Source organism: Arvicanthis niloticus, chromosome 5 (assembly GCF_011762505.2).
Source record: "Arvicanthis niloticus isolate mArvNil1 chromosome 5, mArvNil1.pat.X, whole genome shotgun sequence".
NCBI classification, from domain to species: Eukaryota; Metazoa; Chordata; class Mammalia; order Rodentia; family Muridae; genus Arvicanthis; species Arvicanthis niloticus.
This window is the reverse complement of record NC_047662.1, coordinates 98,193,162-98,217,471: the sequence shown is the minus strand read 5'-3', so window position 1 is coordinate 98,217,471 and position 24,310 is coordinate 98,193,162. Positions and strand designations below refer to the sequence as shown.

General features: G+C 48.2%; 1 protein-coding gene across 3 annotated transcripts in view; it reads left to right on the top strand.

Annotated features, from left to right (window-relative positions):
- Window positions 1–24,310, top strand: part of Tmod1 (tropomodulin 1) — a 74,855-nt gene that overhangs the window by 46,671 nt on the left and 3,874 nt on the right. For all 3 annotated transcript variants that reach the window (XM_034502185.2, XM_076935024.1, XM_076935025.1), the window contains 5 exons: window positions 3,017–3,106; window positions 4,330–4,460; window positions 6,056–6,163; window positions 9,088–9,231; window positions 19,253–19,397. In XM_034502185.2, coding sequence (XP_034358076.1) covers window positions 3,017–3,106; window positions 4,330–4,460; window positions 6,056–6,163; window positions 9,088–9,231; window positions 19,253–19,397 — 618 coding nt within the window. The remainder of the gene's footprint in view (window positions 1–3,016; window positions 3,107–4,329; window positions 4,461–6,055; window positions 6,164–9,087; window positions 9,232–19,252; window positions 19,398–24,310) is intronic.

Below are 24,310 nucleotides of genomic sequence, written 5' to 3'. Positions count from 1 at the left end.
CAACAAGAGACATCAGGATTTTCTTTGCATCGCTCACTCCTAGTGACACAAAAACAAGGCAGAGAGAAAGCCACAACTGTGTGCCTAGTGCCACTGGGCTGGTAGTGACCATTACACTGGAACCATGCTCTCCCCACCCCCACTTTTCCTTCCTTTCAGGAGCCCAAATTTCCTCTGATCTGCCAAGTGGTGCCCTTCCTCCTTCAGTACATACCAACCATCTCTCCATCTCACTATTAGTCCCAGAATTCTCCAGACAGGAGCTGCTGTAGACTTTAGGACTCTTAGTGGCCCAGTAGACACAGTACTCACTGCCTCATATACTAGGAGCATCTCTGCAGAGCCACCTATCAAACCAGGTCCCTGTTAAGTGTGGGAGGGCATTTGACAGCCCCACCAGGACGCTTATTCTAGAACACCGAAGAAGGCGAAAAATGTAAGAATCGCTGAAGGACTGCCGAGTCCCACGGGAAGGTAAGGGTTCGGCATTCAAGCACACACTGTTTTGAGGATGCGAAACCCAGGGATCCCAAAGAGGAAATGACCTCTACAAGGTCACCAAAAAAAAAAAAAAAAAAAAAAAAAGTAGTAACAACCTACAGCTCTTTGCTCTTGGTCCCCTCACACACTTCTGTGCCTCTTCTGACCCATCACAGGATTCTGGAGTTCAAGCACCAAATATGGTTTCCATTTTTACGTTTATTTATTTATTTCCTTACCTCTCTGTGTGTGCTGTGAGTCGAAAACAGGCAATTTTTTTAAGTGTATTTGATATGATCCCAACCTTGGCAAACCTGACAGCTCTGCTGTGGGGGCGGGGTGGGCAGGAGTACCTCTCTGGAAGGCTGCCTCGAGAGATGTGACTCACCTGCTGCTGACTCAGCCCAGCTCCCTCAGCCCACAGGGACACAGCCTAAATTAAAACCTCGAGAGCTGCAAAGGCAGCAGCTGCCTCTCTCTCTCCCCAGCCCTTCACAGTGATGAGCCGATGAGCCGGCAAGGCTAATTTTAGCTGAGAAGATTCCTAGGGGAGAGAAACAGAAGGGACTTTGAGATCATCTCATCTTCTGGTTCTCAGTTCCCATTGGGGCACCAAAATCACCTCAATGAACCAGGCATAGTTGGGCACTCCTGTAATCCCAACACTTGAGAGGTTGAGGCAGGAGGATCGTGAGTTCAAAGTCAGCCTGGGCTACATAGCAACACCCTACTTCACACACACACACACACACACACACACACACACACAAGAAAAGAAAAAAACAATCTAAAGTAATTGTACTCCTCAGTCTGAGACATTGACACTATTTTACAGCCCCGCAGATGTTCTGCGTATGCAGCTGTGATTGGGAATCTTAAATCACCCTGGCTGGACACAGGAGACCAAAGGCCAGTCAGAGGATGGCACAGAGGACATGATTGGCACCAAAACTTGATCCCCTGTGTCTTCTTTAAGGCCTGCCCTATTCTCCCTCTACCTAGAAAACATATCTACTGAAATGGAAATTAAAGAGAAAAATCACCAAATATTTAACAAATGCCTACTCTAGTCCAGAATAGATTGAAGAGTTGTAATATTCCTCCCCGAGCTCTGGAAGCCCACAGCTCCCGGGCTCGACTTCCAGACCTGGAAAAGGTCTACAAGTTTTGAATAATTTATCTCACATATTGAACAGGGCATATTTATGCTAAGGGATTATTATGGACCCAAAGGTCTTTCCTGGCCCACAGCATGTCCTACTGTGGCGGGTCATCCTTGTCATCCCACCACCTGTCCAAGACAACCCTGTTCCTCTTCTCTGTCTTTCCCGACCTCCAACTCCACTAGTCTGCTTCTGTTCTTCACCACCCACCATCCTTATTGCCTGGAACGTTCTTTCTCCCTTCCCTTGACTTGGCCAACAATTGATCATCCTTCCCTTCCCAAGTCCCATGTTGTGCTTTTCCAGGATGTTCTTTCCAACACTTGACCCCTCCTGAGCTTATTAGGGTTTTAACAGTTGGCCCTTGCTCTGCTCTGCTTGCTCCCCTTAAGTTGTAGGCTGCATGGGCAGACCTCCTGCCTTTCATAGTTTAGTCCCTCAGAGCTGGTACACAACAAAGCACTCAACAAATGCCAAAGAAATGGGTGAGTGAAAGAATAGTGATAAAGCTGTATTGGCATCTCCAGAAAGATTGGTCTGGTTGGTCTATGCTGAATGTTGGGAAATAGACAGCAGGAAGTAACCAAAGTCATGGCTAATGCATCTGTATCAGTGCAGATGTCTCTCCAGTAACTATGGGGTAATGGCCTGATGGCCCCCGCCCTAAGTTGGAAATATAAATCAAGATGCATTTAATGCCTGGCTGAACACAACAGCATGCCTGACTGAGGGTGCTGCCATGTTGGTTTTTTTCTCCTGGCAATGGTAGATTGACTGGGCTCAGGTTCACTGACCTGATCTAGAATCTTGAGTATCTTATCAGATGCCTCCAGCCTAGAAAAGATAAAGCTGTAAATCAAAGTACAGTTTCTACTGACCAAGTATTACTTTCAGTAGCATCACAAAGCTGAAAGATTATAATGAGACCATTGTAAGTTGATGGTAGCCAGAAAAGAATAGATTTTCAACCAGGGCAGAGGTACTGGCAAGGGGGTTGGGACATCCTGAGAGACTTCAAAAGGGGGTCAAAAGGGTCTGAGAGACTGGGTAGAAGACAGAAGTGTCCTCCTTGGAAAAGACACTTGCTAGAAAGAAAGACTCATCATGTTGGGTTGTGTTGAGTGGGTGTGCCCATTGGACCTCAAGGAAATCTAGAAATCTGTGGCCACTACCAGAGAGAGGTCTGGGGAGGTTGGGTATCTGAGAATCACATGAATGAAAGCTAGGATGAAAAAAAAAAACCCAGTTTTACATTTTTGTGTACATGTTTCTTACAATTTCTGTGAGCAAAGCTCCCAACATGTGGAAGGTGGGTCCCCGGGAGGTATCTCTGACTGCAAGAACAGAGTCATGGACCTCCTTTATCCCCACAGCTATCCTGGGCATGCACACACTCATGAGCAATCAGCAGTACTACCAAGCCTTGGGCAGCAGCTCCATCGTGAACAAGGAGGGCCTCAACAGTGAGTATGCACAGCCCTGCCTGACTGCCTTCCCCTTCCCTTGCCGGCCCGAGACTGACTCACACAGGGCACCTTGGAAGAGAGACGCCTCCTCCTGCATCTTGCTGAGGTGCTCCTGATACTCTGGCTCACTGCATATCTTACGTAGGCAAATCTCTTTATCTTGTCCTCTGATTCTGCTGGGGTTTTATGTCTCATTATCAAAGCCTTCTTCCTCTCAATGTCACCTTTTCTTCTAAAGGTTTTAGAGATTTGCTTCTTTTATTTGGTGTCTTAATCCTTCCAGAATGGATATTTTATGTGCAGTGGGATGAGATTCGACTTCATTTGGTGTGTGTGTGTGTGTGTGTGTGTGTGTGTTTACTTGTGGAAGCCAGAGGTCCGTGTCTTCCTTGGTTGTTCTACACCTTATTTCTTGAGACAGTCTCTCAGTAAATGTAGAACACACTGACTTGGCTAGACCGACTAGCCAGTGAGCTCCTGGGATCTCCTTGTCCCCACCTCCCCAGTGCTGTAACTCTAGGCCAGGCTGCTGCACCAGAATTCCTTTTACCTTTTAAACATGGCTTCTGAGAGTGGAACTTAGGTCCTCATGCTTGTGAGACAAGCACTTAGTTAAAATGTTTGATAGATATCTAAATTTTTTTTCCTCACAGTATTCTTTGGAAAATGTTTTCTTGAGTACTCTGTGGGACTCTGTCTTTCTCTTCAGTTTCTCTTTCTTCTGTCCCCTGGGACCCTCTGGCTTTTCCTGGGCCCATGTCAGAGTATCTCAATTATTCAACTGCATTGTTCTAAAATGACATTTTGGGACCAAAGGGAAATGAAGGTGCCAAAGGAATACGTATCTTTCCTCTTGGAAGGGAACTGCATTTCTTTCCAGCCCAGGCCTCAGCTTACCCTCCTGGGAGCCCACTGGAGAGAATGAACATTGTGGTAATACCATTCCCCTGCCCCTCCCAGAGAGACAAACACTTGAGAGTCAAGCGGTTAACTAATTCACCAGGTCTTGTAAGAACTCAAATGCAGCATCCAGGGATAGCCCAAACCTCCTGGATTCCTCCTTGACTTCTTCCAAGGCATCGCAGCCCCTGATACCCCCGTAATGTGCTGTCTCCCTTGTACCTTAGTTCAACCAATACTTCCCCTCAGGGAGTCCTTATGTTGGGAGAAAGTGACCCCTATGTTTCTGTGAGCCGGCTCCTTTTTATTCTTTATCGTAGGTGTGATCAAACCCACACAATACAAGCCTGTACCTGATGAAGAACCAAATTCAACAGACGTAGAGGAAACGCTGGAGCGGATAAAGAACAATGACCCAGAACTTGAAGAGGTTAATCTTAACAACATCAGGGTAAAGTCCTGCCATTTCACTTCATGGGTATTGGGGGTATGTCTTGGCATACTGATACCAGCAGTCCAGGCAATATATATCATCAAGTCCAAATACGTATCTGGACCTGGGTATTTCTAGATCAGGAATAAAGGAAAGCCTTTCCTGATGGGAGCATTTCAGGGGTGACCAGTGTCAACAGGCAAGTCTCTCAGTCCTGGTTTCTCTCCGAGGACAATTCCAGGCTCAGAAGTCTTCCACAGGCCAAGCCAGCCTTGATCTGGACACCTGCCACACTGTTCAAAAACACAGAGATTCTCTGTGATAAAACTGTGAGTCAGAACCACACTAGAGCACGGGACTTCAAAGCTGGCAAAGCCCTGGGCCACAAAGATTGGGGGATCACAAACCCTGCTACCCCCTGAGACATCACTGTTCCCTCTGGATCTTGCTTATATTCAAACTTATTTTACAGTCAAGGAAGAGAGCTATTGGCACAGGTATCCCAACACAGACGCAAGCTGTGTGCTGTAGCTCTGTGGCCACTTTCCCCTGTGGCCACCAGGGTAGAGTGCAGGAGGAATGTGGAAGCAGGCAGAGCTGCCTGCCCACCTGCTCTCCTTGAGGCCCTGGGATTAGCCTTAAGAGGGGTAAAACAAGAAGCCTGCCCCCTCCTTTCTTCTCAGCTTTCCTCAGTGGCTGCCAGTTCCAAGCACAATCAGATTGGAAACCTGTACCTCAGTTTTCTCCTCCACCTGGCTCCATGTTCTGCTCCCACGGGAGCTTAGGTGACACTTTGAAATGAGAGCTCTGGGAAAGCATAGCCATGGCTTCTCTGTCTCTCTCTGTCTCTGTGCCTCCATTGTCTGCCATGTGAGAGATGCTGACACAATCCTTGTATGTCCTGAGACAGGCAGGCATAAGTAGTGAAAGCTTAATGGGAGGCCTTGGCCAAGGGCTTGAACACCTCAGGCCTCAGTTTCCCTTTTGTACTAAGAGGCAGTTGGACACAGATAAGGTTTTCACCCAAGAGAACAAAAAGCATATGCCACAGCCCAGGCCTCCCCGAGGCTCTGTGTGTGATAGTCTGGGGCTGGCCCACACATAAGTGTGATAAACTGCCCCCAGAACCCATGGACATGCAGCCAGGGCTGAGACCCTTTGGGACAGATGTCTCAGAGAGAAGTCAGTATATCTTTCCATTCTGTCTTTCAGAACAGACCCAAAGAAGGGAAGAGAGTCCCCCAGTGTCACACAGCATGTCAGATACTGCAAGTCACTAAGTGGAAGCGGGGGTCCAGCTCCACCCTGCTCCCAGCCCTGAACCTTTTGAACAACATTCCTCCCAGCTCCAGGCCCTAAGTGCTCCAGTCTCCCCTTGCATGGGAAAGAGTGGTTCCTGTTTGAAAATTTCAGGGGTGCTTTTATCAATCCATATACTGGAGGATCTTCTGAGTCCTTGTCCTCTGGCATGTGGCCCACGCAGAGACTCCCTAGGGCTCAACAGGGAGCCAGGCTGCATTTGGGACAGAGCTACCGTTCCCTCCCTCCTACAGTCATCTACCCGCCTGGCCCATGCAGAGCTGCTGTTCACTTTTCTGCCTTTCTCTCTGCAGAATATTCCCATACCCACGCTCAAGGCGTATGCGGAAGCCCTGAAAGAGAACTCCTACGTGAAGAAGTTCAGCATCGTGGGGACCCGCAGCAATGACCCCGTGGCGTTTGTATGTTCTGACCTCTCTGCTCTGCTGTGTAGTCAGTCACTGGGAACTTGGGTCTGGTCCCACTGATGAAGACTTCTGTGTGTAGAGGGAGGAGCCAGGAGGGGTACAGACAGATGGGATAGCCCCCACACAATGCCCTGTGCTCACCCCAGCTAATCCTTGCAACCACCCCGCTCTTGGTAAGGTGGGTCTCCCAGGGAGGTGACACAACTGGCCTTGTCCAAAGTCACACAAAAAGAGAAAAGCAGAACCTGGCATCGAACAAAGTCACACTGACCTCCACAGCTGGTCCTCCTCCACCCAACATTCTCATTCTGGCAAAGCTCCGCCCCTTCTCGGGGACTCAGTTTCTCCATCTCTCAAACACCATCCTCATTAATGAATCCAAGGGACCAATTTTACTTTTATCAGTGTCTCTAAAAATACTGCCAGTCAGCCAGGTATGGTGATGGTCATACCTTTAACAGCAGCATTTGGGAGGTGGAGGCAGGAGGATCAGAAGTTTGAGGCCAGCCTGGGTTATATGAGGCTCTCAACAAACAAACAAAGAAACCATGTTACAAAGTAAAGTGTAATTATCAAAAAGTAACCATTAATTTTTTTAAATGTCCAATAAAAATTTCTTAACGGTCTATGCATAATACTGAATTAAACTCTGGGAATCTGCCTGTAATCAGCCTCGTATCCCACATTCACGATCATACCCCTCTGTCTGGCCTTGAAGACAGCCAAACAGTACAGCTCAGGGCGGCTGCTCTGCCACTGGGAGCAGGGGGAGATGCAGGAATTAGCTTTCCAAGAGAGATGGGGAATGGAGTAACAATCAGATCTCTTCCCAATTTTAAAATAGGTAAGACTGTTTCCTTCCATATTTTTGTAATAACTGAATGGGCTCACAGTTGGGGGCACAGGCAGCTCACAGACTGCCAGGGTGGGAATGTCTAGATTTATGACCTCCGTCTGACCTCAGTAGATCCTGCGTTTGTCTGTAGTGACATAGCTGGCAAAACCCTGTGTACTACTTATTCATGGTTCAGAAACAAGGCTCACATGCTGGCACTCAGCTCCATGCCATGGAAGGTTTGGGGGCACAGACTCCATGCCAGGCCGACAGCTGGTGGCAGGCCCTGCATACCTGCATACTTATTACCAAGTGCTGAAATGTTTCTGGCCTGTTGTTCGACCAGGTGCCAGAGCCCTGCAAGTCCCCCCCACCCCCACTGCCTGTCTTGGCACATATCTCCTACCCTCTGTTCCTCTATTGTGACCCAACACACAAAATCTGACACATGGCACAACCGGACTCCAGGGCCTGTCCAGTTATCAGCCTGCACATGGCCTGGTACACCTGTCCCACTGGTTGTCAAACAGAGTTAATGGTCAGGCCAGGCTTTTCCTGGGAGTGGGGGGGGGGGGGGATATTGATTGCTGGTGGGGCTCAGAGAGGCCACCTTACACAGATTGGAAAACAACCATTGGTCATAGAGAAGCTGACACACCACCTCTGGGCATGCTCGAATGAGGGAGCCAAAGAAGGAGAGATAGTTTCAGCATGAAGGTTTCCTGGGAGCTGGGCCTCTGGCAGGGCTCAGCAAGCTGGGGGAGCACAATAGGGCAGCCATTCCTGGCATCACTTCTGACACCCTGGCACAGTGATCACGGTGTCCCAGGCCTCTCAACTGCTGGTATCAGTTTTCCCCATGACACATCGTTTCCACCAGCTGCTAATTACCTCATTTCCTTCAGGGGCTCCGATTGTCATCTACACCCGCACCCCCACCCCAGCTAGATCCCTCTCAAACGTGCTGAGGGCCATCTGAGCTCTACTCTGTAAGCTGGCCCTGTAGTCTCTGGGGCTCAGAGGAAGACCATGTGACATTTCAACAGGGCCATAGAGGAGACAAGCTGAGCATACACAAGGGGACTTGGAAACTCCCTAGGGGCCACAATGATCACTGCTTGATGATGACCTACTATGTGTTGGGTACTGTGTGGTGAAAACCAGACATTAAGGTGCATTTTCAGCCCACAAAGGTAGATAGTCTAGTAGTGGAAGCAGACCAATGAGAACCATGGGAGGGTGTTGGGAACGCTGCGGAGATAGCTCAGTTGGTAAGGTGCTTGCTTTACAAACACAAGAACCTGAGCCAGATCCCGAGCACCATGTAAAAAACTGGCCCAGGTGGCTCACTTGTAATCTCAGTGCTAGGGAGGTGGGCACAGGAGCATCTCTGAGGCCCTCTCACCAGCCACTCTAGACTGGCTGATGTGCTCCAGGCCAACGAGAGAGACTGTCTCAAGGGAAGAAGATGGCATTTATGAAGACGCCATTGGAGTTGTCTTCTGACTGCCACTTGCACGTGCACACACATCTACCTGCACATTAGTCAACACACAAACACATGGATATAAATACATACACATGACTGCATATCAGTGAACACACATGCACTCATAACAACAACAACCGGGGATTTGAGGAATGGAGGTTCCATGAAGGAATTGTGGGTAAGTTCTGTGAGGTTCCAGAGAGCAGGCCCTGGGTAGCTGGAGACATCAGCAAAGCTCTTGGAGTAAGAGGCATTGAGAAGGGCCTTGAAGGATGAACTAGGCTTGACAAGTGAATAGAACATTCCAAGGGGTCAATAAAGCAGGGCAGGGAAAGCGCTGAGTATATGCAGTACACTCAAAGAGCCAAGGCTGCACGGGGGAGGAAAAGCAGGTCCAGAGGCTCAGAGTGCTGATGAACATTCTCCAGCAGCAGTGTTTGGGAGCCATGGCAGGTTGCCGGAGAGCAGAGACAGAGATGTGCTTAGAAAGGCAGTGCCTGAGAATGTCTGGCCGAGCCCCTTGGTGTGTTTATGCATCTACTCAACCCTTGCCTAAGGTAACTCACAAGGTCCCACTTTTCTCTTGTCCTCAAGGCCCTTGCTGAAATGCTGAAAGCAAACAAGGTGTTGAAGACACTGAATGTGGAGTCCAACTTCATCTCCGGAGCTGGGATCCTGCGCCTGGTGGAAGCTCTCCCTCACAACATGTCTCTGGTCGAACTGAAAATCGATAACCAGGTGAGTTGGGCAGCAGTCTGCTCGTGCCGTTCCCCACACAGGGTAGCGGGAACCTGCTCACATGTTGCTAGGCAGAGCAAAGGACACTGATGATAGATGCCCCAGAGCCCACCGTGCTCCTGTCCAGACCCTCCATCACACTGCCTTCTTTCTAGCCATGTGCTGTCAACTTCTGTATGTGTGCCCTAGTGACGGGGCTCTCCTCGGCACCAGCCTTATGCCTTGGCTTTGAGAATGTCCTCTCTTGGACCCAGAACGAACAATCTTCCTTCTGAGCCCTGTATGCTGCCTCAGCGATTCTGTTAAGGAATCCAAGATATGGTGTACACGGATCCCACAAACCATGGGTCTCTTCACCGGGAGCATCCCTTTCCCTCAGTCTTTCCGTTTGATATGGCTTTTAAGTCTCTTCCCCGTTGCACCTCCTCTCTGGGTAGCTCTGTCTTTACCCTGTGGAGCTAGCTCCTGCTTCTCTGAGTTCTGTGGTTTAGTCATTCCTCCTGGGGCAACTCTTTTGGTCTTGGTTGTCTAAGAGAAAGTGAATAACCAGAACTGCACGTAGCAACGGGTTGGATGTTAGGCTGTGGGTTGCTGTGGAGGTGCTACAATGTGCCCCTCAGCCCTGATCTTCACTAGCCCCACCCTGTAGGGGGATCTCAGTGCTCTTATGTGCCCATCCCCCAAGGATGTGGGTGTGGTCGGCCTCTGCTGAAAGAGGCTGAGAAAGGGTGACTCAGCACTTAAGAGACAAGATTGGCATCCACATCTCCCAACTCCCGAGTTCACTCTGTCCACTGCTGCACATTGCTTCCTAGACTATCTTCTTTATAGGTGGGGAGGGAACTCAGGGGTTTTCTCTGCAGGAGAAATGTGGCTGAGTGGTTGCGTATGTGTACAAGGAGAGACTGGAAGGTACCTTAGCTAGGGTTTTACTGCTGTGAACAGACACCGTGACCAAGGCAACTCTTATAAAGGACATTGTTTAATTGGGGCTGCCTTACAGGTTCAGAGGCTCAGTCTATTATCAAGGCTGGAGCATGGCAGCATCCAGGCAGGCATGATGCAGGAGGAGCTGAGAGTTCTACATCTTCATCTGAAGGCTGCTAGCAGAATACTGGCTTCCAGGCACCTAGGACGAGGGTCTTAAAGCTCACACCCACAGTGACACATCTACTCCACAAGGCCATACCTTCTGGTAGTACCACTCCCTGGACCAAGCATATAGAAACCATAACAGAAGGCAACACTGTGAAATTATTGTGCCCAAGCAAGACCATAAGTAACTCTCTTACCACAAAACGTGGCAGATAGAAAGTGCTTAGAACATAAGTGTATAGATTAATTACAGCAGGCTCATGACATTGTTTCAGGAAGAAGTAAGCATCACCAGCCTCCAGAGGCCTCAGGCCGCCTCATTTTAGCCATGGCTTTTGGAAACTTCCCAGTTTGCTGCTGCTCCTGTCCCTGCTCCTGGGCCATAGACTTCTGCAACATCCTATGCTCACACACCCATTCCCCGCCTAGAAAGACCTCTTGCTTCAGGCGACTTTGTGCCTTGCAGAGTGTGCTAAAGCATCCTGGGCCAGAATAAAGGGCAATGTGTTCATCTCTGCCTGGCTGCACCTCAGCAAAGTACTTGGCAGGTCGGCCTTGAACAGCCCTGGCAAGCAGGAACGTAGAAGGCTCTGGAAAGTGGCAGACACTGCATGCACCTTCCCTCCCTCCCTTCTTTCTTTCCTCTCCTCCTTTATTTAGACCCATTACACCTCTACCTTCTCCTCTCAGCCTCCCTATCTCCTCTAAGCCTGTCTATCCAGAGAAAAATAGATGCTCCTCTGTAGTTCCCCTGCCCTTCAGCTTCCCCATGAGCTTCTCGGAGATGGTGCTGTGTCCAGGTCATCTCCTTATCCTAGTGCCCAGCCTGGGACCTGGGCCTCAGGGTACTTGGTAAGCAAATGTGCCCTGGACGATTATGTATACTGTTCCCTGCACGGTGAGAGGGGCCCAGAGCAAAGCTCTGCAAGCTTATACTAGAGAGAGAGAGCACATTGCTAATTTATATAAAGAGGCCGCATGAGCCGGCAGTCTCTTGTCATGTGAACTCGCTGCTGGGATGCACTGAGCATCTCTCATATGCTGGTATCTTTGAAGCTACGTTGACCCTGCCCATCTCTGCCTTGTCCCGTGGCCGTTGCTAATTCTGATCCCCTGCAGGCGAGAAAGGCAGAGCATATGGATCATAGCCTGCATAGCACCCCCACCCCCAGTTTGGCTATTCATGTGACTTCTGGCCAAGAAGGAGTCAGGGTCTACACAGCATCAGCTGAAACCTGACTCGGGGCAGACCATTAGCCAAAGACAGTTGGACCAACAGGCTTGGTCACTGAAGTGGGAGCTGACATCAAGTTTCTCTGTTCAGCTATGTTCCACCTTTGCCCCAGGACCCAGGAGAGCTTGTGCTGATCATAGGCTTCACCCTGGCCAAACGCTCTAGCATAAGAACATTCACTGCCCCAGCCTCAGTTTCCCCTCTTGTAAATGAGGAAAATGAACAGCTCTCCTCCTAAGGGGATTACAGATCTGACATTTTTGGTAACTTTTAGGATTGCAATGTCGGTTGTCTGGGAGTCTCACTCACTACCCAGAGGGTGAATGAGTGCTGACTGGGAGCACACTGGCTGCTCTATGTCCCTGTTCTCATTCGATGCTTGCCCTGTAAGTGACTGTAAGTGTCACCAGGACTATGTCACTTGCCTAAGGTCACACACGAACAGAAGAAGATCCTAACTCAGCTCTGTATGACTTTAAAGCCTGGTGCCTATGGCATTCTTGAAAAAACTGTGGGTTTTGTGAACTTACTCTGGCCTTTCTCTTCCATTTTGTCCCCCTGGGCATGCTGGCCTCTGTGAAAATGAGGCTCCAGTTGAGCCCTCCTAGAAAGCCACACTAGGTAGGAGGAGAGACAGATACAAAAATGACCTTTGTACAAGGTGCTCCTGTACCAGATAGGGGTGGGTGAGAGCCAGTTGACGGAGCAACCATAGTCAAAAACTGGTCAGGGAAGGTGTCAGGAAGAAGAAAGCCTCAGAATAAAGCCAGAGAGTGAAAAATGTTTCAAAGGGGAAAAAAAAGAAGTGGGGGCACCCAGAGGAAAAGAAAATAGAGCTTGGAGCTCATCCAGTTTGGGGGCCCAGAAGAAGCCTGTGGGGATTAAGAAGCAGAGGGCCTTGTGGGTAAGCCTTACTGCTCTGGCAAGATGGCCATTGGCTGGACAGGAAAGATCAGGAGTGAAGGGAAGGCTAAGGATAGGAGGCCAGCAGAAGCTACCCAAGCCTTCTGGCCCTCGGGTGGCACTCCTTCCTAACTGGAGCCTATTCCCAGGCTGGAATAGGGCCTGGTGAGAAAGGGCTGAGAGGAGGAAGACAGGCTTCAGGTTGGAGGCCTCACTGACTCAGGCTCAGGGAAGGGCCATGTGTGTGCTATGCTGTGTCCCAGGAGTCCTGGACAAACAGTTGTCTTCTCATGGTGGCCTGGGTAAGAGGGAGGGACCAGGAAGAGGTGACAAGTTGTGTTGATTTATCCCTCCTCTTTGGTTCATCATTGAGGTCCTTGAAGGCCAGAGTGTTTGCCTCAGTCCTTGGAACTGTAACCTGTGTTGAGAGACTCTCCTTCTTTCTCCTTTTACGGCCAAAGAAAGGGACTTGGGGCATTCTACCCCGGGTGACATGGATGCTGAGGCAACGGTTTGTTTACTCAGCACTTCCCCTTATCTCCAGGCAATGTTCTACTCCTGCCCAAAACTGCCCAACGCCTGTCGAGGGTGGGGAGCAGCCTCGGGAGGCCTGGGCTGGGCTGAAAAGCCCCGAAAATCTCACCAGCTCTCTTTTATAGGTGGGGAAACTGAGGACCTGAGAAGGTGTGGGGCTTGCTGTAGTCACAGGCCATTGTCCAAGACAGAGCTGGGTTGGAATGTCAGCATCCAGGCTGTATGTTGGAGAGCAAAACCTTTACCCAGCCCATGAAGTAGACTCTAAACACAGGGTGCTCGGGGACCCCCCATCTCAAGCTGTACAACCCCCTCAGTATTGCTCTGCTTCCTGATTCTCCCCTTGCCCCCCACAGAGATGCACCTAGCAGTCAGTCCCTCCCCAGACCTTCAGAGTTCCTCAGAACAGACAAGCTCTGGAAACACGACCCCTCCGAAGGAGGATGTGTTCACCATCTGGGTGTATTGATTACAGGTCCCACTTACCCCTCTGCTATGTGACAGGGAGGCTGCTTGCTATTTTGAACAGAAGCCATAGGAAATGGATTGTGCATTCATGCATGTTGTTTTTCCAAGTTAATTTATTTGTGTCTGGTTTTTCTCTAATTCAGCACTGTCTGGGAGTACATCTGTTATCTATAGCTATATAACAAACGACCCTAAAGCTTAGCCTCGGAGCTCTGGGATAAACCAGCACTCAACAAATGTGCTCAGTTTCCAAGGCATAGGAATCCAGGGCAGCCGAGCTGGCGAACTTCCCCTCAGAACATACAATTCGAGGCAAAGAAGAAAGTCCCAACTGTTTTGATGGCCCAGCCTTGGAATGCGAACTAAGTCTATTCTTATATTTTCTTTCAGAAGGAAGTCAGTAGGCATAGCACACACTCGGGAGGAGGTGGACTAGGCTCTACCTTTTGAGGGAGGCAGACGGAGGAATTTTTCAGACCTAGTTTCATAATTCTTTGGTAATTCCATATAGCATATTTTGATCATATTAACACCTAACTCCTTCCAGGTTCGTTCTCTAACCACATCTAGTGGAACCCTATCTATCTATCTATCTATCTATCTATCTATCTATCTATCTACCTACCTACCTACCTACTTATCTCTCCTACTGAAACCAGTTTGTGGTGCCCATGCACTCCTGGATAGGGCCATCCCCCCCGCAGTATGCTTTGCCTGTCAAGACAGCACCCATAAAGAAAACTGACGTCAGTTTCTTCCCTCAGACATCAACCACCTATAGCTCCTCAGCCAGAGTTGAGCACAGTCCCTCCTCCTCCATGCCGGAATGATGACTGGCTTGATCTTGTGGAGGTTTTGTGCAGGTAGCCAGGGCTGCTGTGAGCCCATGGCTTCCAGGGGCCTGTCATGTCCAGATGACAGTATTTTGCTCCAGTCCTCCTGACCTCTGGCTCTCACAATCTTTCTGCTCCCTCTTCCGTGGTGGTCATTGAGCCTTGGGGCAGGATGCAGATGTCCCATCTGTGGCTGAGCATTCCATGACATTTATACTCCGTACTTTAACTGTTCTAACTTTCCGCATTACCCACCATCTACTGCACAAAGAAACTTCTCTAATGTGGTATGGAAACTGTACTGATACATGGGTAGAAAGATACAAGCATAGAGGCCAGTTCAATACTCTGCCCATTTAGCAGAACAACAGAGTAGATTCACCTGTGGGCTCTGGACACTCACCAGCCATGGGTTCTTGGCCAGATTCACAGCACCAGGTATGCATTTCCTCCCGTGGAGTGGGCCTTAAATCCAATCAGAGAGCAGCTGGTTACCTGCAGCATTTGTACATTATTGAATCTATCCTGCCAGGACTGACCTCAGAGCTGCATAAGTCTGTTGATAATTCCCCTACCCGTTAGCAGCCTTCCCAGCACTTCCAAGTACTATGAATGCTAGTTCATGCGAAAGAGTATCCCTGCTCAGTACCAACTTGACCTCCCCATGCCCCGTGACCAAACTGTGGGGTGTCTTCAGCAATATGGTTTTACCATCGAGTTCTGGTGCTGCATAAGCAACAGCCTGTATTATCTGGGGGTGTCTCTGAGACACCCCTGAACAAAACCTCAAAGGGAGGTACTTTACGTCTGGCACTGGGGTTTTATTTGGCAACCTGTGGTGTCTGGGACAAGCATTCTCATGTGATTTTTTTTCCAAAATATGCTTCATGTTAGTTATCCCTCCCCATTTCTCTCTACGGACTACTTTAAATCGCTGTCATATGTGTCCCCATACTAGTCTGCATTGTAGGACTTGGCAAGAAAGGCCTTTCTAATCAGTAGCACTACCCCAGAACAAAGCAGGTGTCTCTCAGATGGTGAGCTTCTTCCTAGAGGTGTGCCAGCAGAGCAGAATTGGCAGCTTACAAACAGAGTGATGCTTATGCCACTGAGAGGTGGCATATGACACTGGTGTTGGCCAAGTACTTCCAGGACACCTTCCTGATGTCTTTTCTTTATTTATTTTCTTTCTTCTTCAGTTTTATGAGACTAGGTATATAGTCTCACTATATAGTTTTGGCTGTCCTGGAATTCACTATGTAGACCAGACTGGCCTTGAACTCACAGAGATCTGCTCGACCCTGCCTCCCAGATGCTGGGATTAAAGGCGTGTGCCACCACACCTGGCATGATAATGTCTTTTCAAGTGTTTCAGGTACACATGTCGTCTAGGTCACAATAAAGTGGACTGTCAAGTGAGTGAAGGGAATGGTCTGACATCCAGGGTCACAGCCACCAGTTCCTCATCATAGACTCCAACGCCTGAGGCATTTGTCATATTCTCAGGCGAGGACAAAAGCTGCTACAACCAAAGTGTGCCTCTCTCAACCCAACTATAGCCGACCATAGAATAATCTCTCTGCTGCAGAGTCCACTGCACTGCCCTGTGGCACGAGGTGTGGACACAGACAGCTGTCTACACTGCAGCATCTCAGGGGTATCCCAAGAAACAGTTAAGAAACAAGGTGGTGGCTCTCCCGTGCTAGCTTGGGAAGATTCTGCAAAATAGCAAATGGAAGAGGAAGTTGCAGAAAATAAATATGATATAAATCTATTTAGGGGAAAAAGGGCAACAAAACAGCCCAGCCCTGTCTATTTATGCCCTGTGTCTTATGCCCAGAAGCATAGCCATGGGCCATGGTGTGTGTTGGGGGAGGTAACACCCACAGACAGGGGAGAGATAGGAGGGTGTTAGGAAGGAAGGAAGGCTCCACTTCTCTCTATCCAATCATTTGAATGTTAAAAATAAGATTAATTTATCCACAAGTGATTTAATCCTCCAGTAAATCTGAAAGGAGGCCAGAGTTCTTCACTGCCCAAACTCTGCCTGCTCAGTCCCAGCAGCCCAGCCCAGCCCTCTCCCTTGGGGCTTCTTACTGACTTTTGCCCACTGTCAAAGTCTGAGGTCACTCCTGATCTTTTTATTCCATCCAAGCAAGCTATTCATAGGGTCACAGCCCACAGCCCCGTGGGGTTTTAGAGGTCACGAAGCCCCAGCCTTCCCCACTAATGATGTTGAAGAAGACTCTAGAAAGAGGCAGCTACCTTCTACTTAGATGCCTCAGGAGACAAGGGGTCTCTTCCCTCACTGGACAGTTCCTTCGCTGCATGACCTCTCATTGTATATGTCTATACACATATGCATACCTGGTACCCATGGAGGCCAGACTCAATGTTTAAACACATATGCATACCTGGTACCCATGGAGGACAGAGGGCATTGGATCCCCTTGGACTGGAATTCCAGAGTTGTGAGGCACCATGTGGGTGCTGGACATTGAGCCCAAGTCCTCTGGAAGAGCAGCCAGTGCTCTTAACCATCGAGTTCTCTCTCAGCCCCTCATACATCTATGTTAAGAAATTTCTGTTCAAATACTTTGTCTACTTCTATTTTATTGATTTGCATCTTCTTTATATAGTCTGGATACTAACCCTTACTAGATATACTATACATTTACAACTTTTTCCATTCCATGTTATCTTTTCAACACTAGTGTGTGTGTGTGTGTGTGTGTGTGTGTGTGTGTGATGAATATGTGTGGGTGTGTATATAAAAGTACATCTATCCATGCAAGCATGTATGAACCCAGAGGTCAACATCAGCTGTCTCGCTTGCTCTGTATCTTCTGAGGCAGAGTTTCTTCTTGAATCTGTAGCCATCACTTTGGCTAGAGTGGCTGGCCTGTGAACTTTCAGGATCTGCCGGTTTCTGCTTCTCAGCACTGGGTCCTGAGCATGCTCCTTGTTGTGTGTGGCCTTTACATCCGGGCTGGGCATCAGAACTCATGCTTACACAGCAAAAACTTTATACACAGGTTCATCTTCCTAGTCTGTTATTTTACCACCACCATCCATTTTTAAATTATTTGACAGCCTTCTGTATGTTTATAATGAATGGCTGTTTTCACGTCTCCCTGCTGGCTCATCCCCCCCTCTGTCTTCCACTGGAATCTTTCTTCTTTCCAACACGTCACCCTCCTACCTTCGTGTCTTCTTTCAGAGTGTGACCTACAGGGTTTAATTAGAGTGTAGATGGGCACTTCTTTGATAGTATTCTATGAACACAAACAATCTACGTGTTGATGAAAGCTAATTTATTTATTTTCGCCTTCTGATGTTTGTGCTATTATAGGTGTCACACCTAAAGAACCATTGCTAAGGTCACAAACAGTTACATCAGTGTTTTAAGAGTGTCATAGTGTTGGTTCGTATCGTCAGGTCTTTGGTCCACAGGCCAGAGGAGGCCTCTGGGTGGCCTCTACCACTCTTTATTCCTTTGAGATAGGAGAGATCTTCCGGTCTCCACTCAGCACCCAGTGCTGGAGTTACACACACATGTGGTCACAGCTGGCTATTTACATGGGTGCTGGGAATCTGCACTCAGCCCCACGTGCCTCAACAGCAGGCATGCTTATCCACTGAGTCCCTCCTCAGCCCTCTTGGAAACATTGTGAATTAATATTGATGTATGATGTGAGTAAAGGGTCTGAAGTCATTCTTTGGCTTGTGCCACCACATGGCTTCACTGCGTTTTCTTAGTGTCCCTTTGTAAAGAGGTCTGAATAAATAGATGTGCAGGGTCACATCTGGACTCACTTCTGTTTCCTTCAGTGTCATGTCTGCCTGATGCCAGCACCACAAAATCTTTTTTTTGTTTGTTTGTTTTTGTTTTTTTGTTTTTGTTTTTTCGAGACAGGGTTTCTCTGTATAGCCCTGGATGTCCTGGAACTCACTCTATAGACCAGGCTGGCCTCGAACTCAGAGATCCACCTGCCTCTGCCTCCCAAGTGCTGGGATTAAAGGTGTGCGCCACGACCGCCCGGCCACAAAATCTTAACTACCATTTGGAGTCGCTTTGAAATCAGAAGAGTTTGAGTCTTCTAACATTGTTTTGACTATTCTAAGATCACTTGCATTGACATGTGATTTCTAGATCACTTTGTCCATTTCTGGGGGTTGGGGGGGGACAAGAAAGGAAAGCTGAAATTTTGATAAAGGATCCCACTGATGCCACTGATAGTCTGTTTGGTGGCATCATCTCATTAGCAGTAGCAGATTTCTGGTCTGTGAACATGGGCTTGTTGGTTTTTTGCTTTATAGGTTTCCTTTGATGGCACTCAATGCTATCTTGTTTTCAGTGTCTTTTTTGTTGTTGTTGTTATTGTTGTTGTTAACATAATCCTACATATTTTGTTCTTTTTGACATTAGTACAAAGGGGTTGTTCCGGGTGCTTATTCCTACTTTGTAAACATGCAGATGTGTTTTGCTTGTTGCTCTTATTTTCTAAATACTTGATGAATCAGTTAGGGTGTGGTGTGTGTGTGTGTGTGTGTGTGTGTGTGTGTGTGTGTGTTTTCCTTGGGATTCTCTAAACCCAAGATTATATGATCCTAACACGCACCCCCCTCTTTAGCTTAGATGTCTTTCTTTTCTTGCTCAACTGTCTTGGCCAGGACCTCTAGAACAGTTCTGTTAAAAGCAGACATGGTGTCATTTTCCCGATCCTGGAGAAAACTTTCTGCCTTAAAGTTGAATGACACCAGCTTTCTTTCTATGTTAGCTTCTGTGCACGGCTTCACTCTTCGAGAGCAGGCAACAGTCTCCACACAACACTTGGGGCTTTCATGTGAAGAGGTAGTTTAGGTAAAGCAAATGTGTAATTATTGACTTGTTTTTCTTTTTTCTTTTCTTTCTTTTTTTTTTTAAAAAAAACAAAACAAAACAAAACCAAAGAGCCAGCCTTTGGGCAACAAAGTGGAAATGGAGATCGTGAACATGTTGGAGAAAAACACCACACTTCTCAAATTTGGCTACCACTTTACCCAGCAGGGGCCAAGGCTGCGGGCATCCAATGCCATGATGAACAACAACGACCTTGGTGAGTGCATGCCTTCTTATTCTGCCTTCTTATCCACCTGTCCTACAAACCCACCACACTCCAGGAGAGAGGTGTATGGGGTCACACTGCTGACTTTCAGGGGTATCACATCTTGTTCTGTGTTTATGCTTCTATCTCCCCATGCCCCGCAAGCCTGTGAGCTGCCTGTCTTCAGGACCAAGGGCAAATGCCTCTCCTTCCTAGCCCAGCTCAGCATTGACTGGGCCCAGAGCTCATCCCAGAGCATGTCAGCTAGAGGAAATGAAATGTTGGGGTACACAGGTATCTTGGTTGTGCTCCTCTTCAGAAGACCGTTCTCTAGCTCACACTGATCTCCCAAAGCTCTCAGCCAATGCTATCACCAAAAGCCAACACCATCATCAAAAAGCCACAGCCCAGGAGACGCCATGTGACTCCCAAGGAAAAGTTAAAAATGTGCAGTTCATAGAAAAGTAAATGCGGACTCAGTGAGCGAACGCGCTCACTGAATAAGTGTTGGTGAACTGAGTTCAACCCCTAGAACCCACAAAGTTGCCCTTTGACCTCCACATGCACGTGGCAGTTTCACATGTACACACAGCACTAATAATAAAAATAAAACGTAAAAGTAAGTTACATTCCCTCAGTGTTTGTTGAAGGCATCCTTTGACTCCCTTTCCTAAACAGAAAGAGGAAAAAATTCTGCCTTGACGATGAACTCCATCAAACACATGTACTAGTCAACAGGATGAAAGGCAACATCAGTCACCCGCCTGCTCCCACGTGCTGTTCGTTCTCGAGTCCTGGGTGGAGTTGCTTATTACATGTTCCAGATGATGCTAAGAACAGGACACAGTGTGAGATGAAGGCAGTGTGACTGACAAAGCTGTGGGAGAGTCAGAAAGAAAAGCAAGGCATGCAGCAGCTATATTGTTACCTTGATTCATGGTGACATCTACCCTGAGTGTCATCAACCAAGACAAACACTGTTTTCACCAAATCCTCACAGACTCTACCCGGAGTTCTCTATAACCCCCAAGCTTCTGCAAAACAAAGAGAGCGTAACCCTGAAGTATGGTTCAGGTGATGATCAGAGCTGACAGATGCCCGCAGGAAATCAAGTTTACATACACACACAACACTGGTTTCCCAAAGCACACACAAAAGGCTTGCACTCACAGACCTCACCACAGAACTCACACTTACACACACTTCCAGTCAAGTTCTTCAACGTTGGGGGCCATCTGCTAACGTGCTGAGGATGCTGGGGACACAGGCTCCTGCTCTTAAGCAGAGCATAGCCTGAGGAGTTCTTCGTCCACTGCCCACACCAAAAAGCCACTTTTTCCAGAGCCTAGAAAAATATAACTTTGTCTTGGTTTATCTGAGGTGCCATTATCTGAAACAAGATCCAACATAAATACGATGCAAACTTACCTCAGCACAGATGGTTCACTGGGATCAGTGGATAAGGCCACCTATCAGAATGTTATTGCTGGCCCGGCTGTAGTCTGGGTGTAAACCAACACTTAGAAGTAGTAGTAGTATGAGTATTATTCTGAGAAGCGATAATCTCACATTTCCCCCAAGTTATAGAGTAAACATTTGACATAAGACTCAGTGCCCACTTGTCACTTGTCTTCTCTGAATTACAGATGGAATTCCTTCTTTGGCAGAAAGAGTTCTCAGATGACTAGCCAGGAACACTGCTGGGGTATACCAGATGACTAGTCAGGGGTGCTGCAGGGGTATACCGGAATCTTTTTGGATGAGACAGATGAGTTCTGAGACTTAGATTCCAGGCCATAGACCCAACTTACATCACAGGGACTCCCCAGTGCTGCTGTAGGAGTTTCAACCTAGAGCTGATTGGATTGCAACTTCACTCTCCACTTCCCTGCTTAAGACTAAATAAAGCCTGGGGTGGTTGGGGACCATGGCTTGGGTTACATCCATTGTTAGTCACTTTTCTGAGAAACCTTGGTGTGACTAGGCTGTCCTGGGTGATCTGGCATCATAGAAAGTTCTTGGACGTACGAAGGCTTGCCACCTTTTAGGGGAAAAGACTCAAAGGCATGCTTAAAAACTCAAGAATGCCTGCAAGCTCTGTTCAACAGCATGAGGAAATGATTTCTGAGAGCAGAAGCCAGTTGAGCAAAGCATCCTGGTGAGGAGGGTCTTTAGCCAGCCTTGAAAGGGAAAGAGAGGCTGACAGAGATGGTCAGGAGGTGACCCTGCAGGAGCTCTAGGAAGAACTGGGGTACAAGCCTTAATAGGGGGCCTGGCCTACAGGATGGTTGTACTTCTTAGTTGTAATGTCAATTTGACAGAAGCTAAGGTTGTCTGGCAACAGGGAATGTTAACCAAGGAATTGCCTCCATCAGATTGGCCTCCAGACAAGCCTGTGGGGGCATTTTCTTTATTAATGATTTATGTGAGAGGGGTCATCACCACTTTATGCAAATGGTCCTGGGTTGTATAGGAAAGGCAGCTAAGCCAGTATGCAGTGTTCCTCCATGGTCTCTGCTTCAGTTTCTGCCTATAGGTTCCTGCTCTGAGTTCCTTCCCTGGCTTCCCTCAGTGACAGACTGTGATTGGACTTGGGACAAATAAAGCCAAATAAACTTCAGGGAAGGCATGTGGAGAGCAGGAACCATGGCTCTTTGCTGAACAGGGATGCCAAGATGTAATGATGACAGTGGCCTCTAGGTACCCCAGGGGTCTGCCTGTGAAGCTGCTCCCTTGGTATTTCTCACTGGAGGATATTCTCAGTGATACAGACCACACTCATAGTGTTAGGCAGTGATGTATGACTTTCTGTTTGAAATGCAAATGCGTACTCATTTGCTAATTTTCATTATGAGAACTACTTCGGACTCTAACCGGTACAATTGGCTTCTTCCTGCAAAAGAAAAATGTCTACCATCCTCCTAGCCTGGTGGCTCCCTCCTGCTGCCATGCTGTGCTTAAAGCAGGCTTCCATGCTTCCCAGCTGTCAACATGAGATCCTCCTGGTAGTCTCCTTGGTACTGCGGTTGTGAGCAATGCTGTGCTAGAGCACACATGGGAAGAGAGCAAGCCTCTTCAATGTCCCTCCTGCTTACCTCAGGGCTGGCCAATGGCTTTGCTGGGGCCTTTGCAGTACCAAAGGAGTAGGTTCTTTCTTGGGAGCACTGAGACAGTGCCTGCGATGGCCTACCTGGTTGCATAGTTGGTCTTTCCCACCCCAAGCTCAAAGCAAACTGCTCTGTAGATGCTTAGAGAACACCAGGGAATGTTTAAAGGACAGAGCTGAGAGGTCGCCTCTTATCCATCCCACCGTAGAGCCTCAGATGACTCCTGTCTCCATGCTAGTTATAGCCCGGGCCAGGCGAAGGGTGACTCTCAGGTCCTCTGAACCTGCTACCAGCACACTGGCAACAAGACCTAAACCATAGCCTCCACGTTAGGTAGTAGTGGAGTGGGGTGTGCAGAAAACACCACGATTACAGGCAGAACATCTCTCCCTTACCATGGTCTCAACGCCTACCTTTCTCACGGGCATTTCGAGAGCAAACCTCAAATCATCTTTGAATTTTTAATAACAAATTAACAAGTTATAATTGTATATGGTTATGAGGTACATGTTTTAATCCAAGATTAAAAAGCAGAATAATATCAAGCTAGTCAGCATATCTGGCACCTCAATATTTTTCTGTGGTAAAATCTGTTGAAATGTACTTTCAATTTTAAAATGTTCAAGACACCACTAGTAACCATGTACCATATTGTGTGAAGGTCTCAAGGGAAACAAAAAAGCCACCTACTTCCTCCTGAGATTTTGACCTTTGACCCCCCTCTCACTGCCCCTCCCTCTCGCTATCCGGCTTCTGTACCCGGTATTCTACTGGCCTTCTGTTGCTGGATTTCTTCAGATGTGGAGGATCTGTTTTTCTGCATGCAGCTGTTTCACTCAGCTGGATATCCTCACGCTGTGGCAGACAGCAGAGTTTTGGTGTTCTTTAAGGTCAGACAGTGTCATGCACAGATCCCGTATTTTCTTTACCCATCCATCTGTTGGTAGATAGTTGAATTCCTTGTCCTGGCAACTGTGGGTAGTGCTGTGCACACCTCTGTGATTCACTGACTTTGGATCTTTGGGGTAATAATTATGCCTATCTGTGGACCTGCTGGATCCTAAATCAGATTATTCTTATCCCGAAACCATTAGGGCAAGTGTCATTACGGGCAGCTCTCCCAAGTAGAAATCTAGGTTTCTCCTGGATGCTGCCCTGATTCCTGTCAGCCAGTCACTTCTGCAACTCCCAACTCCAGCCTCCAGTCCAACCGGGCACATTTCCCTGCAGCTTCCTTGACTTCAGGTCCTGCAGATGGGCATCTCCCAGCAGCACTCTGTCCAAAGCTGACCCCTCCACTTGGCGACTTAGATGCCGTGCCAGCTGCCATTGCTCAGGCTCAACTCCTCCATGTGGCCCCCACGCCCCTCGACAGAAACGTGGCACACACTGTGATGCACCAGGCTCTGTCCTGGACATTTTCCCTATTACTAACCCATATTACTTCCCATACTATTAGCAACCGGTCACAGCCGGCTATTATTATCCCCACTTTTTAGTAAAAACACAGGTCTGTGGTCGGAAGAACCAAGGATTGAACAGAAAGGAGTCCCTTTTCAGATCTCTGCTCTGTACGTCATCTAGAGAGGGCTGGCTCCTCAGGACTTGAACAGAAAGGAGTCCCTTTTCAGATCTCTGCTCTGTACGTCATCTAGAGAGGGCTGGCTCCTCAGGACTTGAACAGAAAGGAGTCCCTTTTCAGATCTCTGCTCTGTACGTCATCTAGAGAGGGCTGGCTCCTCAGGACTTCCTGACAAGGCATCTTCTTGCTAGGTTAAGCATCCATTCCAGGCAGCCTGAGTGCCCCCAGAAGTGCCT